The 27,917-nt window shown below is 40.4% G+C and overlaps 1 protein-coding gene across 4 annotated transcripts in view; it reads left to right on the forward strand.

The window, feature by feature from the left end:
- The window catches only part of LOC122549745 (zinc finger protein 385D-like), a 1,019,967-nt gene that overhangs the window by 302,886 nt on the left and 689,164 nt on the right, over positions 1–27,917 (forward strand). Inside the window, exon 1 of one of the 4 annotated variants that reach the window (XM_043689688.1) lies at positions 3,011–3,072. The exons of the other annotated variants lie outside the window; for them this stretch is intronic. Coding sequence (XP_043545623.1) covers positions 3,042–3,072 — 31 coding nt within the window. The 5' untranslated portion in view covers positions 3,011–3,041. Of the gene's footprint in view, positions 1–3,010; positions 3,073–27,917 lie in introns of those variants that run through there. 4 annotated transcript variants of the gene reach the window in all.

A 27,917-nucleotide genomic window follows, 5' to 3' on the forward strand; every position in this document is an offset into this window, starting at 1 on the left:
TGCATTTGAACATGCACTGTTTTAGTATTAGAGAAATTTCGCATGATGCTGAACATTGTGCACTCATCAGCAAATATCCCCACTGCTGACCTTGTGATGTAGGAGAGGTCATTGATGAAGCAGCTAAGATGGTTGGGCCCAGACACTATCCTGAGGAACTTCTACAAAGCTGTCCTGGACCTGAGATGACTGACCTCTAACAACTAGAACGATCTTCCTTTGTGCCAGGTATGATTCCAATCAGCAGAGAGTCTATATATTGTCTATATACAGTCTTGTCCTTTCTACTGATATGTTGATCTGTCAGTTGTGGACTACTTAGCTCTGCCTATATATTGATTCCAGTTTTGCTAGGGCTCTTTGATGTCACACTTGGTCAAATGCAGCTTTTATGTCACCTCACCTCTGGAATCCAGCTCTTCTGTCTATGTTTGAACCAAGGCTGCAATGAAAACAGGAGCTGAATGACTCTGACGGAACCTAAACTGGGCATCACTGAGCAGATTATAGCTGAGCAAGTGCTGCTTGATAGCACTGTTGAATACACCTTCTATCACTTTACTGATAATCGAGAATAGATTGATAGGGTGGATCTGTCCTCCTTTTTGTGTACCTCAGCAGTTTTCCACATTATCAGGTAGACGTCAGTGCTGTAACTAGGAGCGACAAGTTCTAGAACACTCTTCAGTACTGTTACCTGAATGTTGTCAGGGCCCATAGCCTTTCCAGTATCCAGAGTCCAGTGTCCCTAATTGTTTCTTGATATCAAGTGGAAAGAATTGAATTGGCTGAAGATTGATATCAGTAATGATGGGACCACTGGAGGAGGCTGAGTTGGATCATGCTGTCTGCAATGCTACAGTCTTGTCCTTTCTATTGATATGTTGATCTGTCAGTTGTGGGATTACATAGCTCTGCCTATCACTTGCCGCTTATGCTATTTGGCATGTATATAGACTTTTATGGTGGCTTCACCAGGTTAACAGTTCATTTTTAGGTATGCCTGGTGCTGCCCTAGCGTGCCCTCCTGCACTGTCATTGAACCAGGTTTGACAGTAATAGTTGAGTCAGGGATATGCCAGGCCATGAGGTTGCAGATTGTGCTGCTGTTGATGGTCCACAGTGCCTCATGGATGCCCAGTCTTGAGTTGCTAGATCTGTTTGAAGTCTGTCCCATTTAGCATGGTGATAGTGCCACACCACACAGTGGATATTATTCTCAATGTGAAGGCATGATTTTGTCTCCACAAGGACTGTGTGGTGGTCACTCTCACTGATACTGTCATGAACAGATACGTCTGCAAATGGCAGATTGGTAAAGATGAGGTTGAGTATGCTTTACACTCTTATTGATTCCCATGCCACAGACTGAGGCACTTGAAGGCACAACCCTGGCATCACCTTTTTGCCGAGACAGCTGACCTTGGACTTAACTATTAGCCTAAGCTCTTCAGAATTGCGGACTATTTGTAATCTGAGCATGACCACATCTGACCAATCTAATCTGCTGGTGCTCTCCTAGCCAGAACTTCCTTCAGAGATAGGAGCGCAACTCTCATCTCAAAGCAAGTAATGCTATTCTCAGTATTAAATTAGTCATGGGACAGTGGTCTAGATCATAGGAAGGCACTGTCCCCCAAATATTTAGTTGGGTGAGTTGATCGTGAGTATGGTGCCTCATAAAATTCAGCAAATAAGTTGTCATTGTAAAATGATCAAATATGTAACTTAATTGTTTTTTTAAAAATGTATTTGCAATTCAATAACTTTATTTTAGTATTTGCAAGCTATGTCACAGATAATGATAAGGGTTACAAATTTAGAGACTATTCAATCACCTGAAATTCTTACGATACATTTTTAGAAAAGATTCAAAATGAATCTTTCTATTTACATCAATCTGGGATCTTGAGTGTCTGCTGTTTATCATGATCTTACTGTATCTTAATAATAATAAAATCATAGGGGTTGACACCGATCAATAATACAGCTTCACAGATGTCAGCTTAAAATGACATAAATGGAACTAAAAAATATAGCAGACCTGGACCTCTGTGACCAAGAACAATGGAAATCAGTTCATTGCAGAAACCGTAGTGGTTCAAGGAAGGAGTTCACCACTACCTTGGGTTAAGGGTACAATTTGTCTGCTGTCAGAATTTGAGAACTGAATGGAATTTAATCCAAAATATTATATTCCATGAGTATTTTGTGTTGCAGAAAATTGTTGCTGAAATTGTCACTTTGCATTGAATGGCAGAGTAATTATTTCATATTCCCATACACTGATGCAAATTTAAATAATAAAAGCAAATTTTAACGTGCCTTCTGATGCACCCGGATAATGGCGATAGATACTTTATTGCAATCATTGATGATAGGTATCATTTAACACAGAAGGAATATAACCAATTCTCTCTGACATTTATGTCACCTGGAATTTTTATATTACATACAAAATGTGGCATTGCTTGCCACATTTTATTTTAATTCATTAATTCGCAGGATATGGATGACTAAACATGCATTTATCTTCCATATCTAATTGTCCTTGAGAAGGTAGTGGTGAACTGCTTCCTTGAACCACTACGGTTTCTGCAATGAACTGATTTCCATTGTTCTTGGTCACAGAGGTCCAGGTCTGCCATATTTTTTAGTTCCATTTATGTCATTTTAAGCTGACATCTGTGAGGCTGTATTATTGATCGGTGTCAACCCCTATGATATTATTATTATTAAGATACAGTAAGATCATGATAAACAGCAGACACTCAAGATCCCAGGTTGATGTAAATAGAAAGATTCATTTTGAATCTTTTTAAAAAATGTATCGTAAGAATTTCAGGTGATCGAATAGTCTCTAAATTTGTCTGAGATATAGCTTACTGTTCAGGTAATAGCATGCGAAGATTGATGTACTGAGTTTCAAAAATGAAGCGGTATTATGAAGAGCAGAAAAATATTCTTGTGTTTTCAGGAAATGACGAACGATTATTACCATCATCTCCAGTATAGATAGACGAAGTGTGGGGAAGCCAGGCATGGAAATTCCAGGCATCATACGGAAGTTCAGTAAGATCCATTTTACCATTTCTTAAAATGTATAGCTGAAAAGTATTTGATAGAATTCCAGGCTTGGTGAAAAATGCATCAGTTCAGTGACTGAACAGTGCTTTATTAAAATGCTCCAACAGAGATCAACAGTCTCAAACCACAATGTGAATCAAACCAGGCAGTCTGTAACTGCTTTTATATTCTTTTAGTTTAGATGATGAGATTATTCCTACCTCTTATGATATTCAGTTTATTTTCTGCAGACCAATCATTGCATGTCCATTGCTGAATTCCAACATCTGATTGGCTGCTTTGCAGAATATATCCACTCAATGTGTGAGAATGATCCTGACCTTCCAGTTGCTTGCCATTTCAATATGTTCCCATGCTAATGTTTCTATCCTGGACCTGCTAGTCACTGAGTCATTTAGCTTGGAAACAGGGCCTTCGACCCAACTGAACTGATCCCATTTTCCTGCATTTGGCCCATATCCTTCTAAACCTTTCCTATCCATGTACCTGTCCAAGTGTCTTTAAATGTTGTAATTGTATCTGCCTCTACCACTTACTCTGGCAGCTCGTTACATACACTCACCACCCTCTGTGTGAATAAGTTGCCTCTTAAGCCCCTTTTAAGTCTTTCCCCTTTCATTTATCTCTCTAGTTTTGGATGCCCCTATCCTGAGAAGAAGACCTTCCTAATCACCTTACCTATACCGCTCATGATTTTATAAACCTCTATAAGGTCATCCCCTCAGGGTCCTATGTTCTAGGGGAAAAAAGTCCCAGCCTACCCAGCCTCTCCTTGTAATTCAAATCTTCCAGTCTTGGTAACATCCTTGTAATTCTTCTTTGTACTCTTTCCAGTTTAGTAATATCCTTCCTATAGCAGGACAACCAGAATTGTATGCAGTACTCCAATGTAGCCTTACCAAGGTCTTATACAGCTGTAACATGACGTCCTGTACTCAGTCCGATGAAAGCATGTATGCCAAACACATTATTCACCACCCTGTCTACCTGTGATGCCACTTTCAAGGAACTGTATACTTGTACCCCTAGGTCTCTCTGATTGACAACACTCTCCAGGGGCCTATTGTTAACAGTTTAAGTCCTGCCCTAGTTTGTCTCCCCAAAATGCAAAACCTCACATTTATCTGAATTAAACTCCATTTGTCATTCCTCGGCCAGTTGGCCCAATTGCTCAAGATTCCATTGTAATCTTCGAAAACCTTCTTCACTGTCCACTTCACTACCAATTTTGATGTCATCCACAAATATACTAACCATGCCTCCTATATTCTCACCCAAATCATTTATCTAAATGATGAAAACAGCACCAATCCTTGTGGTACTCTGCTGGTCATAGGCCTCCAGTCTTAACATTAACTCCCTGTCACCACACTCTCTGCTACCATTAAGTCAATTTTGTATTCAACTGGCTAGCTGTCCCTGGAACCCATGTCATCTGAACTGACTAATTAGTCAATCATGCAGAACCTCATCAAAGGTCTTGTCAAAGTCAATGTAGACACCGTCTACCACTCTGCCTTCATCTACTTTCTTGATCACCACTCTAAAAAACTCAATTAAATTTGTGAAATATGATTTTCCCACGCACAAAGCCATGTTGACTATCCATAATCAGTCAAACAATCATAGAGTCATAAAGATAGACAGCACGGAAACAGACGCTTTGGTCCAACTCGTCCATGCCAACCAGATAACATCCATGCTGACCAGATATCCTGTATGAATGTAGTCCCATTTGCTAGCACTTGGCCCATATCCCTCTAAACCCCTCCAATATACACCATTCCAGATGCCTTTTATTTGTTGTAATTATACCAGCCTCTATCATTTCCTCGAGCAGCTGATTCCATACACACACCACCCTCTGTGTGAAAATGCTGCCCCTTAGGTCTCTTTTATATCTTTTCCCTCTCAGCCTAAACCGATGCCCTCTAGTTTTGGTCCTCCCCCTCTCCCCCAATCTCAGGAAAAGACCTTGCTTATTTACCCTATCCATGCCCCTCATGACCTTATAAACCTTTGTAAGGTCAACCCTCAGCCTCCGTTGCTCCAGGGAAAATAGCCCCAGCCTATTCATCTTCTCCCTATAGCTCAAATCCTCCAACTCTGCCAACATCCTTGTAAATCTATTCTGAACCCTTTCAAGTTTCAACCTTCCTGTAGGAAGGAGACCAGAATTGCACACAATTTTCTAAAAGCGGCCGAACCAATGTCCTGTCCAGCTGCAAACCTCCTTTGCCTTTGCAAATATACATAGATCTTGTCTCTCAGAATTCCCTCTAACAATGTACCCACCAATAACATTAGGCTCATCGGTCTATACTTTCCATGCTTTTCCTTGCAGCCTTTCTTAAATAATGGCACAACATCAGCGTCCTCCAGTCTTACTGCACCTTACCCATGGCTGTTGATGATACAACTTTCTCCGCAATTTCTTCTATAGCTTCCCAATATGAGCTGGGATACACTCGATCAGGTCCTGGGGATTACAGCGTTTCCACAAAACTCGATACAAACTGGAGGAAGAACACCTCATTTACTCCACTTTCCAACCTCTAGGACTCAATATTGAGTTCCACAACTTTAAAGTATGACATCTGTATTCCATCTTCTTACTTTCCCCCGTTGTGTTTCCACCTTGTGTTCTGTTACCTTTGCTCTTACCCCAATGGACTCATATTTCCATTTCACAGCTAACATTTAAACCCGTTTTACCTATCTATCACTGCTTTTCCACCATTCTCACTGTATTTGTCTTCTGCTCTATCACTATCTGTTCCATTTGGTCCTCCTCCCTCTTTGTCGCTAGCATAAAAGTAACCATTTTTCAGCTTCTAAAGAAATCATACTGGACTTAAAATTCTGTTTCTCTCTCCACAGATATTGCCAGACCAGCTGAGATTCTCCAGCAGTTTCTGTTTTTGTGTAATACTGAAATCAAGGGTAATGGGCAAAAGTTGAAAAGGGTGGAGCCTGAAACGCACAGCAGGTCAGGCAGCATCCAAGGAGCAGAAGAGTTGACATTTTGGGCATAAGCCCTTCGACTCTGATTCTCCAGCATCTGCAATTCTCACTTTCTCCTAATTATGGGCAAAAGCAGGAAAGTGAATTGGGGGATGAGTGGTACAGCTGACTCAGTGGCGCAAATCACTTACTTCTGTTCCAGATGTCTTATGACCTAAAGCACTTCTGCAAATGTGCTGTTATTACTCTGAGTGATTCAGAAATTACCTATCTTGGACTTCACTCACTTTTATCTATATTTTCCTGCTGTTACCATTCACAGTGACCTGGAAACAAATTTTGTAGCACTCCCTTGCACATTTGGTGGTGACCAAGAGGACCAATGATGCTGGAAGTCATAGAACATAATCCATTTGGCCCATCCAGTCGACACCAGCCTTCTAAAGAGCATCCCACCCAGGCCCATCCCATCCCCATAATCCTGCATTTTCTAAGCCAGCTTGGATACTATGAGCAATTTAGCATGATCAATCCAATTAACCTGCACGTCTTTGAACTAAAACTAACATTGCCTAGAGTAGAAGTGACACACGCTATCTTCTCCAAAGTTACATATGACTTCTTCAGACAGGGGAAGTAGGGGCTGAAATCAAGTTGGATGAAGTGAAAGTTCCAACAGAGGGAGAATCCTTTCTTGACATCCTCTGGTTAGCTTGCAGGATTGCCAAGGTGGAAGGTTCTAGAGACTTCACTCCTGCTGTAGAGCTCCTCGGCCACTTCTGTCCATGCCTTCTTGGTTAAAGAGGTTGGCATTTTCCTCCCATCCTTGACAAATGTCAATATCCTTCAGTTGCTATATCCCAGAGCAGGATGTTGAGATAAACGGCTGAGACACAGGGACATACTTTCTACATCTTGTTTTCCTATTTCTGCGGCTGAAAGCACAATGAATTAATGCACTCATATTCAGCCATTCTGACTTCTGCTAGAATCCCTTTAATTTCTTCCAGCTCACTCTTTGTCAGCAAATCTGAAAGCTGAATGAAATTCTATGGCTGCATTAAAGAGCCAAGGTATTTAATTAAATATGATCAAGTGCGTTTCTGTTCCACTACACACAGAGAACATCTGTGTGTGTGCGTGCATGTGTGTGTGTTTTTGTGTGTGTCTGTGTGTGTGTGTTACAAGGTTGAAGAGACTTCTCCCCTCAGTTGAGGCATCAATAACCAGTGGTCATAGATTTAAGGGCAGGAGGTTTAGAGGGGATTTGTGGAAAAGGTTTGTCATCAAGATGATGAGAGAAACCTACCACCTGAAAGGGTGGTGGAGGCGAAAACCATCACAACATCTCAGAAAGCATTTGGATGAACACTTGACATGCCATAACATAAAAGGCTACGGGGGGAAAGGGAGGACTAAAGATGCTGGAGGTCAGAGTCAAGAGTGTGATGCTGGAAAACCGCCACAGGTCAGGCAGCATCTGAGGAACAGGAGAATCGACTTTTCGGGCATAAGCCCTTCATCAGGAATAAGCCCTCATCCCTGATGAAGGGCTTATGCCCATAAAAGGCTACAGGCCAAGTGTTGGGAAATGTGATATGAGCAGAACTGTACTGGATGACTAGCATGGAGGTGATGGGCTGAAGGGCCTCCCTTCATGCTGTAAAGCCTGATGACCATGTGATTCAGAAATTCACTGGCAGCATTGTGCAGATTTTTTGAACACTTAGTAAATCCCAGACTTGAAATTGACCAGCATGTACAGCCTTTGAAGTGTGAAAAATTCACATTACGAATGCCTTTTCTATGAATAAAGCCTTTCCTAATTTCTCTCTGGAACACACTAATTTTAAGATTGCACCACTTTGTTCTGGTCTTTCTTACCAAAGGAAATTGATTTTCCACATCTATCCTGTTGAATCTCATTATCATTTCAAACATATCGAAGAGATAATCCCTCAACTTTCTAAACTCTGCATGACATTTGTATTTTTTCTATTCTAGTGATGATCCGCAAACCATTTCCAAGGCTGTATCAGTTCAATTTTATACAGATGTTCTGCCTGGATTGATGGATTTTGAAAATTACCTCAGCACCTACTGTGTAAATTGATTCTAAGAGCTGGAGGCAAAATAGTTATTTCTATTTTTTTTATTTTATTTTCTGTCCTTGCAGCTACAATCTCAGCATTGTGACTGGCATAGATAACTTGCAGTAAAACTTTGCAAGCTTTGTTTGACCTACAAAAAGAGCATTGTAACTCAAGCAGGAACATTCAACACATTGTGAGGTGGGCACCAAACCAGATGCCAAACTGTCCAACACTACTCACCCGCACATACTGCCCACTCCACCCCCACCTGAATCCCAGAATGTGACGTAGGTACAATATCATTGATGGGGTTCTCCATTTCCAGTGATTATTATGGAGGTGACAAGTGGGGGGGTGATTAAGCCACTGCTAAGGACCCAGCGATCCCGTGCAAGATCTCTGGGCGGCATGGTGGTGCAGTGGTTAGCACTGCTACCTCAAAGCCCCAGTGACCCAGGTTTTGATGCCAGCCTTAGGTGACTGCCTGGATGGAGTTTGCACATTCTCCCAGTGTCTTTGGGGTTTTCCTGTAGGTTCCCTGGTTTTCTCCCACAATCCAAACATGTGTAGGTTAGGTGGATTAGCCATGCAAAGTCACCTGTAGTGTCCAGGGATGTGTCTGCTAGGTGGATTAGCGATGGGAAATGCAGGGTTATGGGGATGCGGTGGCTCTGGGTGGAATGCTCTTTGAATGGTCAGTGCAGACTCAATGGGCCAGATGGCCTCTTTCTGCACTGTAGGGATTCTATGAATAAGTGAGAAATGTGGGAAAGTATAAGGCGCGAATTTGGAAGACCCAAAAATTGTGAAAGGAGGGAAGCAAGAAAGTAATGGTCCCCAATCTCATAGGAATCGGGTTCCTGTTATTTCAGGTGCACCTGAAACATTCAATAAGTAAAATTACACTCCTGTTGCAAGAAATTTGATTGTTGCTAGTTTTTGACTGCAGCTTTGGGAATGAATGAGCTTTAGTTAAGATTGTAATGATTAGATTAGGTTAGATTAAATTCCCTTCAGTGTGGATTTTTGTCTGAATTAAAAAAAACCTCCATATGAGCCATTCCTACCAATAGGGAAGGTGAAACCTAGTCATTCAGTTTGCATATTGACTTGTTTATTCATCCATAACAAGAATACAGACAGAAAATGATTGAGATCACACCTCATTGCATAATTGACCGATGTGGAATAGGCTCAATAAAACGCTTTTGGGGTTGGCTCCTGTAGTTGTATAGACAAACGGCTGTAATGGTCAGGAACTGGCACAGCTCTAGCTTTAGCAAATTGCAAAAAGGTAAATAGTAAACAATTATTTCCATCGAGACAGTAATAAGTGCAGAGATTGAAAATAATCACAGAAGAACAAAAATTGATGGTGAAATCATAAATTTCATTGTGAGGTTTCAATTTTTACTTGAAATAGATTGGGGTTAATTTTTTCTTTTTGTATTGGTGGTAAATGACTGCTTAAGGGTTGATCACCCTTAATATACCCAGCCCAATTTCTCCATTGAAATTCTCTGTAAGAATACTCAAAATATCACACCATTTTATTCAATAAGTCCATTTAATTCTGTAGACAGGTTAGTTCACCAAAGTAGTTTTGAAGCTGACATTTACAATGTCTAAATAAAACATAGATTCAGCGTAAGAACTTGCAGGATGTGACTTAAATTGGACAAGTGGACTGATCTGACATTTCACAGGTGAAAAAAATCATAGTAGGTGGATAAATCATACCCCAAGGTTTCACAATATATTCTATTGATGTCATATTCTAAAAATGGTATCAGTCATGACATTTAAAAGAAGTCACAGTTTTGTGATACAGGTTTATTTTGGGACAACAGTGGGTATCGCATCAATTTGATGGGATGTGGGTATTATATATTTATGCTTTGAATGTTTTCTTCAAATTAGCTTTTAAAGGAGGAATACTTGAGGAAATTACTGTGTGCTGATGGTCTCATTACATATAAAGTTTTTCCAAATAACTGCCTGTCTGATTCTCGTCCCATAATAGAGGAAATCTTTGGGAAGGTGTTTTTCATTTCCTGATTTGCTTTCTTACAGATTCAAATCTATGATAGGATCAATTTTGGTCTCTGAAACAAATTTTAACCAAAGTAATTTTTCTTTTTGTCTGCTGTCACTCTCCATCCTATCTGTTTGGAAGGAATCTCACAGGGGCTCACAAAACACAGACTTGCATTACAGGGCACACTGGCAACTAGAGTTAAAATGATGCAGCAAAGATATTGTGTGCATATAGAGAGATACCTAGCTGATGGATTGGACCAGGCCTGTAACTCAGGGCTGCTCACTTGCTGTCTTAGTGTTCACTTACATTTCATCTACCTGGATGCTCACAACATCCATGCCCTGCCATTTGATGTTTCAGGCTTTCAGTACTGCTATACTGACACACTGTTCAGAATGGATTGATTGACTGAAGACTACTTGTATTGGTTGTCATTAGGGATCTGTCCAGGAGTGAGGGGAAGGTGGTAGTTTGAGGATGTCTTGATGTATGGTACACTCAGACGTTAATCTCTAACATCTGCAGCATGTGCCAATTGCCTGCAACGCAAACACACTGCCTATATTTTCAACCGAATAGTCATGTCAAAAATTGGTGGGGGCTAGTCCTCCATCCAATCAAGGGAGGGCCACATTTTGTCAGAGGTCCCAATGCAATCAGTCATGGGCACAGTCTACATATAGTTCAGACGCTTTGTCACAGTCAGTTGCCCATTTAGGATATTCATGGTCAGGGGATCTGTCCAGTCCAGTAGTGGCAGTGGGCAGTCCAATAGAGCCATAACAAACAGTGCAGGGAACTACAAAGATTGTGTTCGGGTGTCTGTGCAGTCATGTCTAGGGGCTGCTTATTAAATTTTGTCAGAAATCTGAGGCAACTAGAGTCCAGAGGATCTGTCCTTCCATCATTCAGAAGGGTGAAAGAATGGCCTGTGTGTGGGCAGTAGGAGGATCACTGCCAAAGGAGGTGGGAGAATTATAGCTGGGTATGGGTGGGTGGGCGGGAGGGGGTGTGGGAAGGTTGGAAGCTGAGGCATTTGGAAAGATGGGGGAAAATAAGGCGACAGGAGGAACTTCTGATAATTGGTGGTATGTGGAACAACATTAGAGGGACATGGAAGAATTAATTAGTGACAGTGACCACCACTGTGGCTTTCATAGGGAGAGCATAGAGGAACAGGGTAGGCATCACTAGGTTATCACGTCAGATTGTAGGAACAAGTAGAACAGGTTTTCTTTTATTCATTCACAGGATATGGGCATCATTGGCTCAGCCAATATTTATTGCCCATCCCTGATTGCTCAGAGGGCAGTTAAAAGTCAATCACTTTGTTGTCTGGTGTCATGTACAGGCCAGATTAGATAAGAATGTAGATTTCTTTCCCTAAAGGACATTAGTGAGCTATTATTCATGAAACATCCAAGCGTGCAGTGGGAGGCCATGTAAGTTTAACATTGGTCTCTACTGAATGCAGTGAGAGATTGAGTGCTTGATTTGAATCTGGGATTATTATCATCTCAGAACACAGGAGGTGTCAACCAGGTGGTGTGACCCCTTCACCAAGTTGGTGTCTGTGCTGAGTCTGATAATGGGTGAATGTTGGCAACATAGGCCTTGTTATCAGGGTGCAGCAAGTCTTATTGATGGAGCAATGAGCTCAGCCTTCAACTGCACAGTATGCCACTTATAACACTTGTCAGATCTCAGAACCTCTTTTGCTCTTTTTGTTCCCAACATTCGCTATTTCCATCGAGAGTTCTGCACAAAGCCGCTGGTGGGATATTGATTGCTGTAGCTCTCATCCTAACAAGGTGAAGACAGAAAGCCCAGGAACAGCAGCAGATCACCACAGAGGATGAATAGCATTTTGCTCATTGCTGCAGGGTCCCTCAGGATGTGAGGGCTGACAAGAAGCCCAGATGTTTTCAACCCTGCCTCCATTTTCTTGGGAATGAACAAGGCTCTGTATGTCCAGGGACGTATGACAGAACTGTGTTGGAGTGGAACCTGAGAGCTGCCAGAGTGAGAGACCATTTTCTCCCAGTGATTGGGAAGTTGAAAGTCGCTGTGAATGTCTATGCAATTGGCACCTTCCAGTGAGTGATGGGATAACGGAGTGGGAACTCAATTGTACATCCACAAATGCATTAGGATAGTGACCATTGTCATCTGAGCTAGGTCATACCGGTTAATTTTGCTCCCTCATGACAAGATGAATGCTGCAGTCTGGGCAGTAGGATGCAGCCACATTGATGGCTTCCCTAAGATGCAGTTGACATTGACCGTGCACATATGACACCGAGAGGGTCATATTACAATGCTGTTGAATTCTTCAAAGAAAGAGACTTCATTCCATTAATGTTCAGGTGAGCTGTTTCAGTGTTTCTAGCTCCTGGAGGCTTGTGCCCATTACCCTTACAAGTCTTCAACTCCTACATACTGGAGTAATCTCATGTATCTGAATCCATCTGAGTGTCCAAGTGCTCAACAGGATGGTTACGGAGAGACAAGGGTCCATTATAAGGTCAGAATTGGGGATGTTTACTGATTATTGTACAATGTTCGGCACCATTCACAATGTCTTCAATACTGCAAATGCAGTCAGACAATATCCAGACTTGGGCTGACAAACGGCAAGTACCATTCACGTAACACAAATGGCAAGCAATAATCATCACCAATAAGATACAGTTTTGTCATTGCCCCTTGACATTCAATGGTATTTCAATCATTGAAACACCACCATCAACACCTTGCGATTATCACTGACCAGAAATTGAAGCGATCTAACAGATAAATGCAGTGATGACAAGAGCAGGTTGGAGGCTAGAATCTTGCGATGAGTACTCCATCTTCTGAAAGCCTGTCCACCATCTATAAAACACAAGTCAGGAGTTTGATGGAGTACTCCCCACGTGCCTGGATGAATGCAACTCCAACAACACTTAGGAAGCTAGTCAAGAAGACTATCTCAAACAAACCCTGCTATTGACACAACATCCACAAATATTCATTACCTTAACCATGGATGTTCAGTAGTAGCAATGTGTACAATCTGCAAGAAACACTACAGAAATTCGCCTCGGGACATTAGATAGCACTTTCTAAACCCATGGCTACATCTATTTAGAAGGACGAGAACAACAGATAGATGGGAACACAACTGCTTGCAAGTTTCCCTCCAAGCCACTCACCAACATGACTTGGAAATATATTGCCCCTCCTTCACTGGATCGAGATCCTGAAATTCCTTTCCTCCAGTATATGGACTACTGCAGTTTAAGAAGGCAGTTCACCACAACCTTTTTAAGGACATTAAGGGATGGGCAATAAATGCTGGCCCAGCCAGTGTCACCAATATCCCATGAATAAATGAAAAAGAAAGAGACAAAAGGGGGAATTAAGTGAAATGACAGTGACTAGAAGAGTTGTTGGTGGCAGTGCAGGAGCAAGAAAATTTGTAAGATGTCTCAAATGAGTGAGTAGGAAGGGCAAAAGGCAGGAGGCATGAACACTTTGAGAGAATGAGGTGGGTGAAAGGCATTGAACAGAGATGCAGCTTGAAATAGTGAGAGTGGCAGACCATTAGTCTTGGTGATGTTACTGTGCACAGCAGTGTTGCATGTGTGAGGTAGTGGAGGGAAGCAGAGAAGCATGCATTGCAAAAATGTCACTGACCTTCTTGTGGCATTTTTGCATATTTGTTTGCACATTTGAGATAGCACTGACTGTGGGCTATCTCCATCCAGGCTAGCAGTATTTGGTGCTGTGACCTTCTTTGGTGATGCGGTGGATGGACAGCAGCCCTCCTCTGCATCACCCCAAACTGTTGAAAAGTGGGATGTCAACTTCCATTTCTTGGCCATGTCCTTAATAATAACAGTCAAGCAGGAAATTGTGAAGACCAGTTCCTGGCTTGCAGCATTTCAGATGGTGTTTAAATGTAGTATCTGGTGGTGTTAAGGTCCTGGCAATGGCAAGCACATCCATTTTTTTTTTCTTATTCGTTTAGAGGGTGTGGGCATCTCTGGCTAGGCCAGCATCTTTTGCCCATCCCTAATTGCTCAGAGGGCAGTTGAGAGTTAACCACATTGCTGTGGGTCTGAAATCACATGCAGGCTAGACCAGGTTAAGATGCCAGTTTCCTTCCCTAAAGGGCATTAGTAAACCTGGTGGGTTTTCCTGCCAATTGGGAATGATGTCATGGTCATCAATATTAGACTGTTTTAAATTTCAGATTTTTGTTGAATTCAAATTCCATCATCTGCCATGGTGGTATTTGAACACATATTGCCCGAACATTTCCTGGATCTCCAGTTAAACAGTTTAGTGATACCACTAGACCATCACCTCCCCTTAAGAACATCTCTAAGAACACACAAATTAGAGAGAAAGGCACTGCACAGCCTGAATGCATAAACAAATTGCATAAAGGTGAGGAGTAGAAGATTACATGAAAAAATTTGTAATGAATCATAATGCGAAACTGAATGAAACTCTGAAAATGGCATTCCCTGGAAATGGGAAAATTCAGTTGTTGCAAAGCAATCTTTGGAAATCATCAGTAACTTTTTAGAACTTGACCACACTTCTACAGCTGGCCACTGCAGAACAGTGTATCAGTAAAGGATTAGCCAAGGAAAGAGACTTGCAATATTCTGGAAATTTTAATGAAAGTAACATTGGAAGAGATTTACGCATTGTGCCGAGTTAGACATTGTGCTGAGGTCCTAACATCTATTAACTATCCATGTCTATGGACCTTCTATAAACTGGTATGCAACATGTGCACCTCATGCCTGATTGCTCCCTATTGCTTTTAAATCATTGAACAGAATGAGATAAACTTGTTGTACAATACCTTGGATATGCTGTACATCTCTATGACATTATGACTATGACAGCCATTGCAAAAGCAACTGAGACCAATTATTTGCATGTGAAAAAATGTACTGACACACAAAAAAGTAACCAGGTGCTGGTATCACTGTTGATATTTTGATTAAGGCATTTTCCATGATCAATTCCTGCTGCATTTAAATCAAAATTTATTGGTGTGAAGACTGATTTGTTGAAGCAATATAGAAAGCATTTTCCTTTTAAAAACTTGTACCGTGGAGTAGTTCAGTCAGCACCTTAAGTTTAACATTAAAATATAGTTAATTCAAATTATGGGTTTATGCATCTGGGAATAAAGGATGATTGTACAGAAACTGAGGAAAAGGTGGTGCCCTTGCAGTAAAGACATGAACATCACAATTGAATTGCTGTCAGGATTTTGATTTCCTGCCAAACAAAGTGCGAGATGTCAGTTCAAGAGCTAATTGATTGACTTTCTTACTATGAGGATAAATCAGCTAAATTTCCAAGCTCTAGCAGCAAATGCTCTGTTGTGTCTTTGAGTTAAGAAGGCAGATTACATGACATTAGGGCCAATGCCAAGCATTGGTGTGATTAATCTTCTGTCATCAGTATCCAATAAATACTTCTACAAATATATGAAAATGCTTTTATGTAATAATTCACACCCTAGTGCTCTTTTCCTAAATTAATCTTTAATTTTTGACAATGGACTGTTTTCAGAAACAAAAGTATGGAAATATAAATTGCTCCTGGACATACAATTTAACTGAAAAAGTGCAATAGGCAAATAGAGTATTTATGTTAAGGCTGAAGTTTTGGGAAATTAAACTATCCTAATCTTTTTAACATATTCCTTGCCATTGGAACTAAAATATAACCACCTTAGAAGACTCATTTTAAAGTGAGAATCCTCCTAAATTATTCTCCAAGGTCACTCCATTCTACCATTTGAAGATCAAAACACCAAGAACAGCAATAAGGCAACACAGTAACATTCGATATGTAATCATTAAAGTTGCAATTTAAGATTAATACAATATGCAAATATGAAAGTACTTAGGATGTGCTCACTTGTCTATACTTTTCTCTGATCTACCCAAACCAAGGCCGAGGATTAGGACAAGGAAACACATTTGATATTCACAGTACAGTTTGGCATTAACAGTTAACATCAATCCAAGGTTCTCCAATGGCCATCTCAACATCATTGACATGAACACAGAGAAGTTGGACTAATTCAGCAGGTTTGGCAGCATCTGTGGTGAGAGAAAGAAAATCAATGTTTCATGTTCTAGAATGGCTATTCAGAACAATGACTCAATTCATTTTAATATAGATGACGCACACAATGTTTTAATTTTCTACTGAGGAATCCAGTCCCTCTGCTCCCCTCCCCACACACACTATAATTGGCCTCTTTTCCTTTCCTAGACATTGTGATAAGCCACTGTCCCACCAACCCCCTAACCCCACTTCAGGTTGCTAAGAAAAAAGCAAAAAAACACAGAAATAAATAGATGATTAGGGCAAGTCTATGCTAGGAGCTTTATGCAGGGCTGGAACCCATGAAGCGACCTCTGTATATTCATTTAGCATCATTAAAACACCATTTGGGAATTGTTGGTGTACAATGTCTGCTGCTCATGCTTTGATGTCTTCACTGGGAAGACCAACTGCAGGCTTGCAGAACATTTCTATATGTGACCTGAATTTGGTCCCAAGTTTCTAGTTGCATGTCATTTTACTTCTACTTCAGTTCCCAATCTCATATTTCTGTCTTCATATTTCTATACTGTATTAATGAAGCTTAATGTAAACTTAGATTTAGCAGAGCATGGAAAGACAACAATCATTCTTATGTAAACACACAATAATTAAATAAAGAAAAGCCCATTTTTATACTCTACCTCAGAAAATCCACAATTTAACTTGACCAAGGCTGAATAAACTGATAAAACTGATAAGATGGTGTATGAATTGATTGGATAAAGATTCACCTTACAAAATTTAAATAAATGTCATAAAATTATAACACTGAAAAAGAGCAGTCAGACAAATGGCTGCTTCATTAGATCAGGACAAACTTCCATCTCAATCTGAGATTCCTGCACTGTCTTTGATCTTCTTCAAAAGTGATCTATCAGAAGTGGAATTGAAGGTTATAAGGGTAAGAAAAGTTAGGATAATCAAACATTCCATCCATTTAGTCCCAAGGATAATCAAAGAGTTTTAAAAAAAGATATGCACTGTACTGTATTACATAAAATCATGCGGCAGAGATTAAAACTGATTGTGATGGGACTTTTTAAATCAATTGGGAGAGAAGTAGACATCATCAATAGACAGCTGCATCCAAAACTAAAGAATGGAGATGTGAGGATGAAGTCTAAGGCTTAGATTTTCCACCAGTTGATATATTCATTGGAGAGTAGCAACATCACCTTACCAGTTGAACTCTAGGTATAGTTGTTTAAAACATTTCTGCTGGAATGCCAAAGTAACAAAAGACATCAGTGTGACAGCATTGGGAGGGCTCCTAAATTTTCAGATACATCCCTTTAGATTCTTTTGACAAAGGTCAGGGTCCTCAGCATGGAGTTAGAAATTCTCGTAAAATGCAGGCCATTTGAGGGGAGAGGCAGGGCCAGTCAGTACAAGTGCTAAATGTAGCTAAGCAAAGACTAGGCTAACTTGGCAAAACCTATACTCTGCCACACAGACATCCTTCATTCACCTCTATCCTCTTTTTATCTCATCTTCCGTGAAAACAAACAACCTCCCTAAATACTCAAAACATTTTCGCTAGTGAACAATGCCAACAGAAAGACCTATAGATAGACTTCAAGAAAGGATCAAGACAGAAGATGGAAAATTATAGGCCGATTAGCCTAACCTCAGTTGTAAGTAAAATTCTAGAATCCATCGTTAAGGGTGAGATTTCTAAATTCTTGGAAGTGCAGGGTCAAGTTAGAACAAGTCAGCATGGATTTAGTAAGGGGAAGGTCATGCCTGACAAACCTGTTAGAATTCATTGAAGAGGTAACAAGTAGGTTAGACCAGGGAAACCCAGTGGATGTTATCTATCTAGACTTCCAAAAGGCCTTTGATAAGGTACCTCACAGGAGGCTGCTGAACAAGGTGAGGACCCATGATGTTCAAGGTGAGCTACTGGCATGGATTGAGGATTAGCTGCCTGACACAAGGCAGAGAGTTAGGATAAAAAGTTCTTTTTCAGAATGACAGTGATGTCCCGCAGGGTTGTGTTGGGGCCTGCACTGCACTCCGTGGCAATGAATCCCATAGGCCCACCACTCTCTGGCTGAGGAAATGTGTCCTTATTTCCATTTTAAATTGACCCCCTCTAATTCTAAGGCTCTGCCCACGGATCCTAGTATCCCCGCCTGACAGAAACAAATTCTCAGCATCCACCCTTTCTAAATCATGCATTATCTTGTAAGGTTCAATTAGATCTCCCCTTAACCTTCTAAACTCTAATGAATACAATCCCAGGATCCTCAGCCGTTCATCATATGTTAAGCTGACCATTCTAGGGATCATCCGTGTGAATGTCCACTGGACATGCTTCAGTGCTAGTATGTCCTTCTTGAAGTGTGGAGCCAAAACTGGACACAAAACTGAGCTTTATAAAATCTCAGAAGCACATCGCGGCTTTTACATTCCAACCGTCTTGAGATAAATGACAACATTACATTTGCTTTCTGAACCACAAACTCAACCTGCAAGTCAACCTTTAGAGAATCCTGGACTAGCAATCCCAGGTCCATTTATACTTTGGCTTTATGAATTTGTTCACCATTTAGAAAATAGTCCATGCCTGTATTCTTTTTTCCAAAAGTGCAAGACCTCACATTTGCTGACATTGAATTTCATCAGCCATTTCTTGGACCACTCTCCTAAACTGTCTAAAGTTTTCTGCAGCCTCCCCACCTCCTCAGAACTACGTGCCTGTCCACCTAACTTCATATCATCGGAGAACTTCACCAGAATGTCCCTACTCTTCAAGCAGATTATCAATATATCAACTGCATTATTCTCATCCACCCTCTCTGTTACTTAAAGAAAAATCTCAATCAAATAAGTTAAACACATTTTACCCTTAACAAATCTGTACCAGCTTTCCACTTTTATCCAAATGACTCTTCATTTTGTCCTGAATTATCATTTCAGAAAACTTCCTTGCACCAAGACTAAATTGGCTGGCTTGGAGTCGTTGGATGTATTCCAACACGTCTTTTTTGAAGAAGGCTGTAACATTTGCAAGTCTCCCAACTTCTGAAAGCGCACACGTAGCTAAGGAAGATTGCAATATTGTGGCCAGAGTCTGCATCATTTCCTCTCTTACTGCTGTCAGTATGCTCAGATGGATCTAATCGGGTACTGATAATCCGTTTAATTTGGAGATGCCGATGTTGGACTCGGGTATATAAAGTTAAAAATCTGAAGGAGCAGCGCTTTGAAAGCTAGTGCTTCCAGTTCAATCTGTTGGACTTAATCTGGTGTTGTGTGATTTTTAACTTTCTAATGTTTCCTCTTTATCAGTTTTTAGCCCATCCTGTAATCAAATGCATCCTCTTTCACAATAATTTTGTCCCAGTAACGCCTTCCTTGAGAAAGCGATGTGCAGTGCACTTATTTAGAATCTTAGACATCCCCTCTAACTCCATGAGTAGATCCCTTCCTTTGATTCACAAATTAATCCATTTCCTCCTTTTATCCCTTCATTTCCTTCTTACTCACAAAATAGCCAATATGCCAATCTTGGATTCCAATTTATATTGGTTGCCAATCTGAATTCCTTAATATTGATCCCTCTCCTTTCAAAGATACCAGTAATTAACCAAGGCCATCGAAATGTACTTGGAAGAGGAATGACACTGAAAACTCTGAGGAGACATAATGGGGCAGTTCTCTAAAACATCTGCATGCAGAGAGATAAATTTGTGGGTAACAGTGAGGTTGAAGATGAGTGAGCATTAAAATCATTATAAGAAGTAACAAATGTTCATCATTGCTTTGTGGATTTCCTGAACCTATTTTGTAGCTGTTGCACTCAACAATTATTTCTTCAAGAGGAATGTCACCAAATGCACAGCATTACTAATCCTTCTGATATGATGTAATATCTTATAACACAGAAGGAGGCCATTTGGCTCACGGTGTCCATGCTGATAGCATAAAGAGCCATTCATATAATGCCCCCTGCAGATCATTGCTTTTCAAGTAGACAGCAAGCATTTTTAAACAAAGCAAGAGTTCCTACTCTATCATTCATTTGTAGGATTCTGAAATCCCTTTTAATTTTTATTGTATCATTCGTACCTAACAAAATATGAGATCACTCCATAGAAGTATGTTTATCAAAGTTTACCGTTTTAAGACATCAAAGCAAGTACATCAGAAATGACACAACCAGACAGTGGATCCAACCACTCACAATAGAATACCAGTCCTCTCAGTTGCTGGAATGCTCTGCCTTCTTCCTTCCATCTATCAGAGGATACAGCAGGACATAGGTCAGTTGGAGACATGGGCAGAAAAATGGCAGGTGGAGTTTAATCCGGACAAATGTGAAGTGATGTATTTTGGAAGGTCAAGTACAGGTGAAAGTTATACAGTGAATGGTAGAACCTTAGAAGTATTTATATGCAAAGGGATCTAGATATGCAGGTTCACAGATCACTGAAGGTGGCCGTGCAGGTAGTAAAAAAAGGATTATGGCATGCTTGCCTTCATTGGAAGAGACATTGAGTATAAGAATATACAAGTTATGCTGCAGCTTTATAGAATTTCAGTTAGGCCACACTTGGAATATTGCATACAGTTCTGGTCACCACACTACCAGAAGAATGTGGATGCTTTGGAGCGGGTACAGAAATGTTTTACCAGGATGTCACCTGGTGTGAGGGATTTTAGCTATGAAGGGAGGTTGGATAAGACTGGGTTTGTTTTCACTGGAATGCAGGACGTTGAGGGGTGACCTGATAGAAGTTTATAAGATTGTGAATGGCTTGGATAGAGTGGAAAGTATGAGGCTTTTGCCCCTGGGTGGAGGGGTCAATTACGAGGGGACACAGGTTCAGAGTTTGAGGGGGGACGTTTTTCACACAGAGGGTAGTGAGCACCTGGAACCTGCTGCCAGAGGATATGGTAGAAGCAGACACAATAGCAGCATTCAAGAAACACTTGGATGAATACATGAATAGGAAGGGAATTTAGAAATATGGATACTGTAAAACAAGACAGTTTTAGTATGGAAGGGCAAAACATGGCAGCACCAGCTTGGAGGGCCAAAGGGCCTGTCCCTGTGCTGTATTGTTCTTTGTTCTTGTCTTCTGTAGTTGTAAATACAACTACAGAAAGGGAGGCCTTATTAATTCTTTCAAAATCACAACCACATCCTAATCAATGGTATCCTGGAACTCTGATTGGTAAAGACAGTATGTGATTAGACTCTGACTAGCTAGGTGAGACATGTACAGTGCATGGTCGCATCCTGATGTCTTCTTTCAGGATACAAAATAAAGCATTTTGTTGGATGTCTCGGATTCTGCCTATTTAGTGTGAATTCCTAACTAAATCAGACACCTATCTTACTACATCTGTGTGTGTTGTTGAGATAATTTGCTTTTAAATGACTGCTATTCAGAGGCCTCTTGCTGGGTAATATCTTTTTACTGTGACTATTGTCTTTGGAATAGATACTTTTTTATTAAAAACAGATTGTAAAGTTATTTAACTTTAAGCAAAGCAATATTAAATTCGTAAAGAAGATATTACGCAGTGAATAATACTTAATAATCTATACAATATGTAATAATATAAGGGGATAATGATCATCAGTATTTACAAGGTAGACAAAACACTTATACATATTCAGCTGGTACAGCCATAGGTGGTAAAAGAAATGAAAGCAAGTTTTATAGAGCTAAAACTAATTACTCTTAATAGAAATTAAATATAATACAAAAAGTGCATTTAAATACTCTGAGTGTGTATTGTAAACCAAACTGCGAGCTCCTACACTTTTAGACAATGAGTTCTAGGTTATTTTTTCAGTGAAAAAAAAAATTTTTGTTTAAACTTAAGTTCCAAGTCTTTTTTGGCCCTTCTGTTAAGATAAATAGGATCCTCATAAATTTTTGCAGCTTTATTAATTTATCCCCATCTTACCATGCACTGTCCACCTTGCGACTCAATAGATATCTATCCAAAGACAGGCAATACTTATGCCCACGTAATCTTTGAAAGACCATTGTGCATTTGGACAAACATTGATAATCCAGCATTGCCCCTCACTGGCAACGTCTTGGCACAGCAGCCACAAAGTCATGTAGTCCACAGTGCATTGATAACACTGCTAATACAAACCAAGGCACTCACTCACATCACTGTTTAATCAACCATTATAGCACACACTTTATCTCTCCGTAACAATTCCTGTCTGACATGGTCTAAGTCAGTGATACCCTGTCCCCAACGCTCTCAGGACACCATAGCTCATCCCTGTCCAGTAGGGGAACATCACATGCAGACAGACAGTTGGACAATTATAAACATGAACATGTGCCTTTATTTGTGGAAAGGAATAGAAATTAAGTCAACTGAGGCTGAACTGCGCCCTCATATTGCCAACCAGTTATCAATATCATAGCCAAAAAATGTTACAACAGATGACTGCATGCTGCACCCAGTTGTTTTCTAGTGGAAGCAGCTATTAATGATGTTCTATCTGGCCACATAAGCTTCTTCCACCCTAGTGTCCTCATCCTCATGAAGGACTGCTGCCACTTCCCCAGTTTCTGTGGATCCAGGACGTCATTCCAATGCTTGTGTCAATTGTACGGAGCACACCATGTCAGGATGATGCAGCACACTCTGTCTGAACTATACTGGAGGATTTCCTCAGGCAGGTCCAAGCAGTGGAATCACATCTTCAACAGCCTGATCCGCTGCTCTACCATTGCCCTGGTTGAGGTATGGGACCCCAAACCTATGCTCCACATCAGTCAGCAGGTTGCAGAATTTTGTCATGAGCCATGGCCATCTTGCACTTTTTCTCTAAGGGACATGATCAGATGGGGGCAGAAATCAAATGTGAGAGATGCCATAGGGGCATGGTAGGTAATTAATGATGGGAGTTTGGTAAACTCATTCAGCCTCATGGCAAAAGTTCCTCAAAAAAAAACCCAATGCCACTCTGCCAAAGAAATGCAAGTTTCAGCTGATAGGATCTGAAAGACATGTGAACATGGCAACAAATCACATCTCTCCAAGTGCTGCAGGAAGTAGTGATGAAAGGAGGTCTTAAGATATCAAAGACATGCCTATTGCTGTAAGAGAGTGCTGGGAATACAGAGACGAAGTGATACTCCAAGATAGCATCATGTACAAAGGAAGTATAGTTGTTATCCCTGAGGAGATGAGAAAGGTATCAGGCTATTAAGGATTTGAATCCAGTCTGAGGAAGGCAAGAGAAATGATCTACTCATCAAGTATGAGCAACATGTTTAAGGATCCCATCATCCAGAACAGTGCTTAGAATGAATACCAAACAGAACAAGCTAAGCACTGCTTATCACACATAATATCCCGTACAGACCAAGGATGAAGCTTGAAGTATATTTCTCCATTGTCTCAGGAACTGATTATGTTGCCACGACTGACGACTATTCTTGTTACTGGGAATTAGACTGGCTGATGTCAGTGATTACCAGTGAGTTGTAGAATGCCTGAAAACACACTTCAGTTGGTATGGTATTTCAGATATTATGAAGTACAATAGTGGCTCTCAATTCATGGTTGAAGACATTATAAAAGATTGGGAAATTGAACACCAGACATTATTTCCCCGCTGTCTCCAGCCAAATACAAAGGATGAGCCCATGGTGAAAATTGCCAAAGGGATCAATAATAAATCCTTAACAGACTTGTACAGGCAATCCTTGAGTGGAGAAACACACTTAGTGAACACATGGTGAGTAGTCCAGTCCAAGCATTGATGTCACACTACACTCAAACGACTTCTCGAATAGCAAAAAAAACTGAAGTAGGTACAGGCTTGACTGACAAAATCAAGGGAAGATGACAGAAACCCAAATTTCAATTTGATAGACTACTCATTTCCACACCTGTGTATTGGAGAACCAGTCAGAGCACAAATTTTCAATGTTCTCGCCAAGACACAACCCATAAAACATTTTGAATATGAACTTCTAGATCTATTGATGCAACCACAAAAGCATCCAAGCAGAATAAGAAAAATCAAGCCTCGACTGCAGGCAGATCAAGGAAATATAACCACCTGCACAGAGTACAAAATGGCTATCAATCCCAGTGGTTCACTCCCAAGAGTGGAAATAGATCAGCAACACCAGTTGCCATGATCACAGCACTTGTCAAACATACAGTACTCCTTGGAAAAGGGAGAACCACAGGAAGAAAAGAAATATCAGATGAACAGCCGACAACAATGTGCACATTTACTACGACTTCAAGATTGTGTTTGCAATGCATTTGTAGAGACTGATGAAAATGTTACCGTTGTTCTGTTAATTAATGATAACTTCCTTTATGACCATTTAAATTGAGTAACTGTGTAACTGGATTGTGCATTAAATGATTTCATGAAGAACACTTTTTTGTGAAAATGATCATGTTTGGAGAAAAACAGTTAAGTTCAGTGTGCTAGCTGGCTTGCCATAATCATGTTATTTCTACCTTGCAGAAGTGCCTTTATGTGCACTTTGTGGATCCATTCTATACTTGAAACAAGTAAGCTTTAAAATGCAAGAACATCAACTGGGATTTATTTGTTGAAATTGCAGTTTTGACTGTATTTGTTCACCAGTTATAACATGACATCTTGCCTGCACATTCACAAAACAAAGGAAGTAGATGATAATTAGTCAATTGGTCTACTATTAGATGCAGATTTAGGCTTACTGAAAATGAGTGCATGGACGGAAAAAAGAGACCACTGTAATTTAACCTTGGGAGTTGGATCCTGACAACTCTCAGCCTAGAAACTTGGGGACACAGATCTGAGAGCTCAGTCTTTAAAGATTTTAGGGTTCTTTGTCCTTTGGTGGTTGAGATAGAAAACAAAGAGGATGAATTTCTTTACCTATATTTCCAACACAATATGGAAGTTTTCCCTTAACCTGGAAAAGTCTAGAGAATATGACAATCCAGTGTTGAATGAAAAATTCCCAGTGGATTTGTAAGGGACAGAATCTATAGCACTCTTGGCATTGGACCAAGTGTCAGGGCAGTTCAAGATCACAGTAATGGGCGGCATGGTGCCTCAATGTTTAGCACTGCAGCCTCACAGCACCAGGATCCCAGGTTCGATTCCAGCCTCGGGTGACTGTCTGTGTGGAGTTTGCATGTTCTCCCTGTGTTTGTGTGGGTTTCCTCCCGGTGCTCTGGTTTCCTCCCACAGTCCATAAATGTGTGGGTCAGGTGAATTGCCATGTTAAATTGCCCATAGCATTAGGTGCATTAGTCAGAGGGAAATGGGTCTGGGTGGCTTACTCTTCGGAGGGTCGGTGTGGACTGGTTGGGCTGAAGGGCCTGTTTCCACACTGTCTGAGGAAATGGCTAGAAAAATAGGAATTGCTATAAAACTCAGCAGGTCTAACAGCATCTGCAGGGAAAAAACAACATTAATGTTTCAAGTCCAGTTTCTTCATCAGAACATTGTTTTACTTTAATGTGAGGAAATGGCCTTTGGCACAGGGGAACAGGATATCTGTTTAGGATGATGAAACACCAGTGTCCAGCAGAGACAACAGGTGTGCACTGATATATCATCTTAAAATTCAGTTCTTATCACCTATAGGCTGAACTTGGTTACCTTGAACACGAAGTGATTGAGTGGCAGAACAGAATCACATCAGCCAAGGCACACATGCCAATCAGACAGAACAGCACAGGACTAATGGCAGAGCTGTCTGAATATCAGAAAACAGTTTCATCTGTTGAAGGTAATCCACTGAAATGCTGTAAATGTAGGGCCAGGCAGTGGATATTTTCATTTCCAGTTTTCATTTTAAATTAATACAGTTTTGTTCAGAATATGATTGGCAAGCAATCTTCCATCCATGTTTAGACAAAGAAACTTTTGCATTTCCTCACAACTTTCCATGGATGAAGTCTGCAAGGGAATTGATTGGGCTGAGAAACTGATTTGGGATGCAATAAATCTGGCTTTCTGTCCTGCATCTCAAAGGACAGATCTGCCCACAAAGAACACGAGTGGATCTGGGCAGATTTAAGCTAAAATTACCATACAACTATGTGAACCTTACCTGCTGGCTTTCCCCATAATGCTATCCCCCAAGTGTGCAAAGTTGTGCATTCTGGCAAAATACTGGAATGGAGTACCTTCCATTAATGCAAACAAGTGCATTCCAAATCGAGAACATTGCCACTCTGAAAGGTGCAACAGTAACATTTTTAATCAGCCACTTTTCAAAGGGCAAGATGACAGAGATTTGTATTGTTCCATTTTGGGTTTACTGTCAGCTTTCAATTACACCTCTCTTCCACTTCACAAGCTGGACAGCCACGATGTGTGTGATTGGATAGATTCTTTAATTAAATTTCGTGACACCTGGCTGGATTGGAATTACTGATGAAGTCTGATTCCCACTCTGCCAAGTTTAGTGGCAATGGAGCTGACTCAAAGATGTTGGGACCCAGTGTAGGTTGTTCAATCCTAATGTACACTAATGGTTGCTTTCAGGCCAATATTCTGCCAAATTACTGCTAAATAATCACAAAAGGTAATAAAACTGTGGGTGAGGAGTTAACACTTCCACATTTGTTTCAATTCATCGTACAACGACCTAACATTAGTTGGAGACAACTTATGTATTGTGTTCTATCAAACCCACACCTTCCTAACTCATTGCTAAATTTTCCCAATATTAATTGGTGGGGAGAACAACAATTAACAAAAACTCATTAATAAGAATACTACAGTGTTTTATTGTCTAATTCTGAAGAATGTGTGGTTTTTAAATTTTTAAATTAATGTGTAAGGACACAGCCTGAAATAAACACAACTCTAATTAGCCGAAGCATTTAATGAAGGTTCTTCGTAGATATTACTTAATGTTCTTGCAACAATTAACCAATAATGTTTATTGCGACCAACACTGGATTTAAGAACGTTTACTTGATCAAAGTGCAAAGAAAGCTTGCTCAAGCATTAACATTTCTCAAGATAAATGACAGAAGTTCTCATTACAGTGTAAATGTTAAATTAGGGCCTTATTGACATCTGGAATCTTCATTAAAAATGCACCTTGCAAATAGTGGGAAATAAGTCCTTTGCAAAGTCATTCAATAACGTTTTAAAATAAAATGTGTCAAATGATTAAAAACCATAAATGCTGGAAATTTGCAAAAAAAAGGAATTGCTTATGTTATCTCATGAAACCGCATGATGTATCAGGTGCATGTGAACATGAAATTACCAATTTTGAACATGGTTTTGCACATATGATCTCCATGACCTTTTGTGTGGCAAGTTACTGCTGCCCTCTACAGGGTATCTGGGAATAGTGTGAACATATTACATATCATCTCAACCCAAACAGAATAAAGTAATGTTAATGGACAACACAGAATCTGGACCAAATAGCGTGGCCCAGGTCTTCTCATTGTAAGATATATGTTGCAGCATTGTGCACTGATTGATGCATGACCAGATTACTCAGAAGACACAATGCACTGACTACCCTCAAATTCGCAAAAAAAGTTTAAACTTCTGATGGGCAATTACTGTGTGTCTGAAATACTCCAAAACAGCTTCCAAATCTGAGTTGGAGTCAGTGACCTTT

This window comes from Chiloscyllium plagiosum, chromosome 5, assembly GCF_004010195.1.
Source record: "Chiloscyllium plagiosum isolate BGI_BamShark_2017 chromosome 5, ASM401019v2, whole genome shotgun sequence".
NCBI lineage: Eukaryota > Metazoa > Chordata > Chondrichthyes > Orectolobiformes > Hemiscylliidae > Chiloscyllium > Chiloscyllium plagiosum.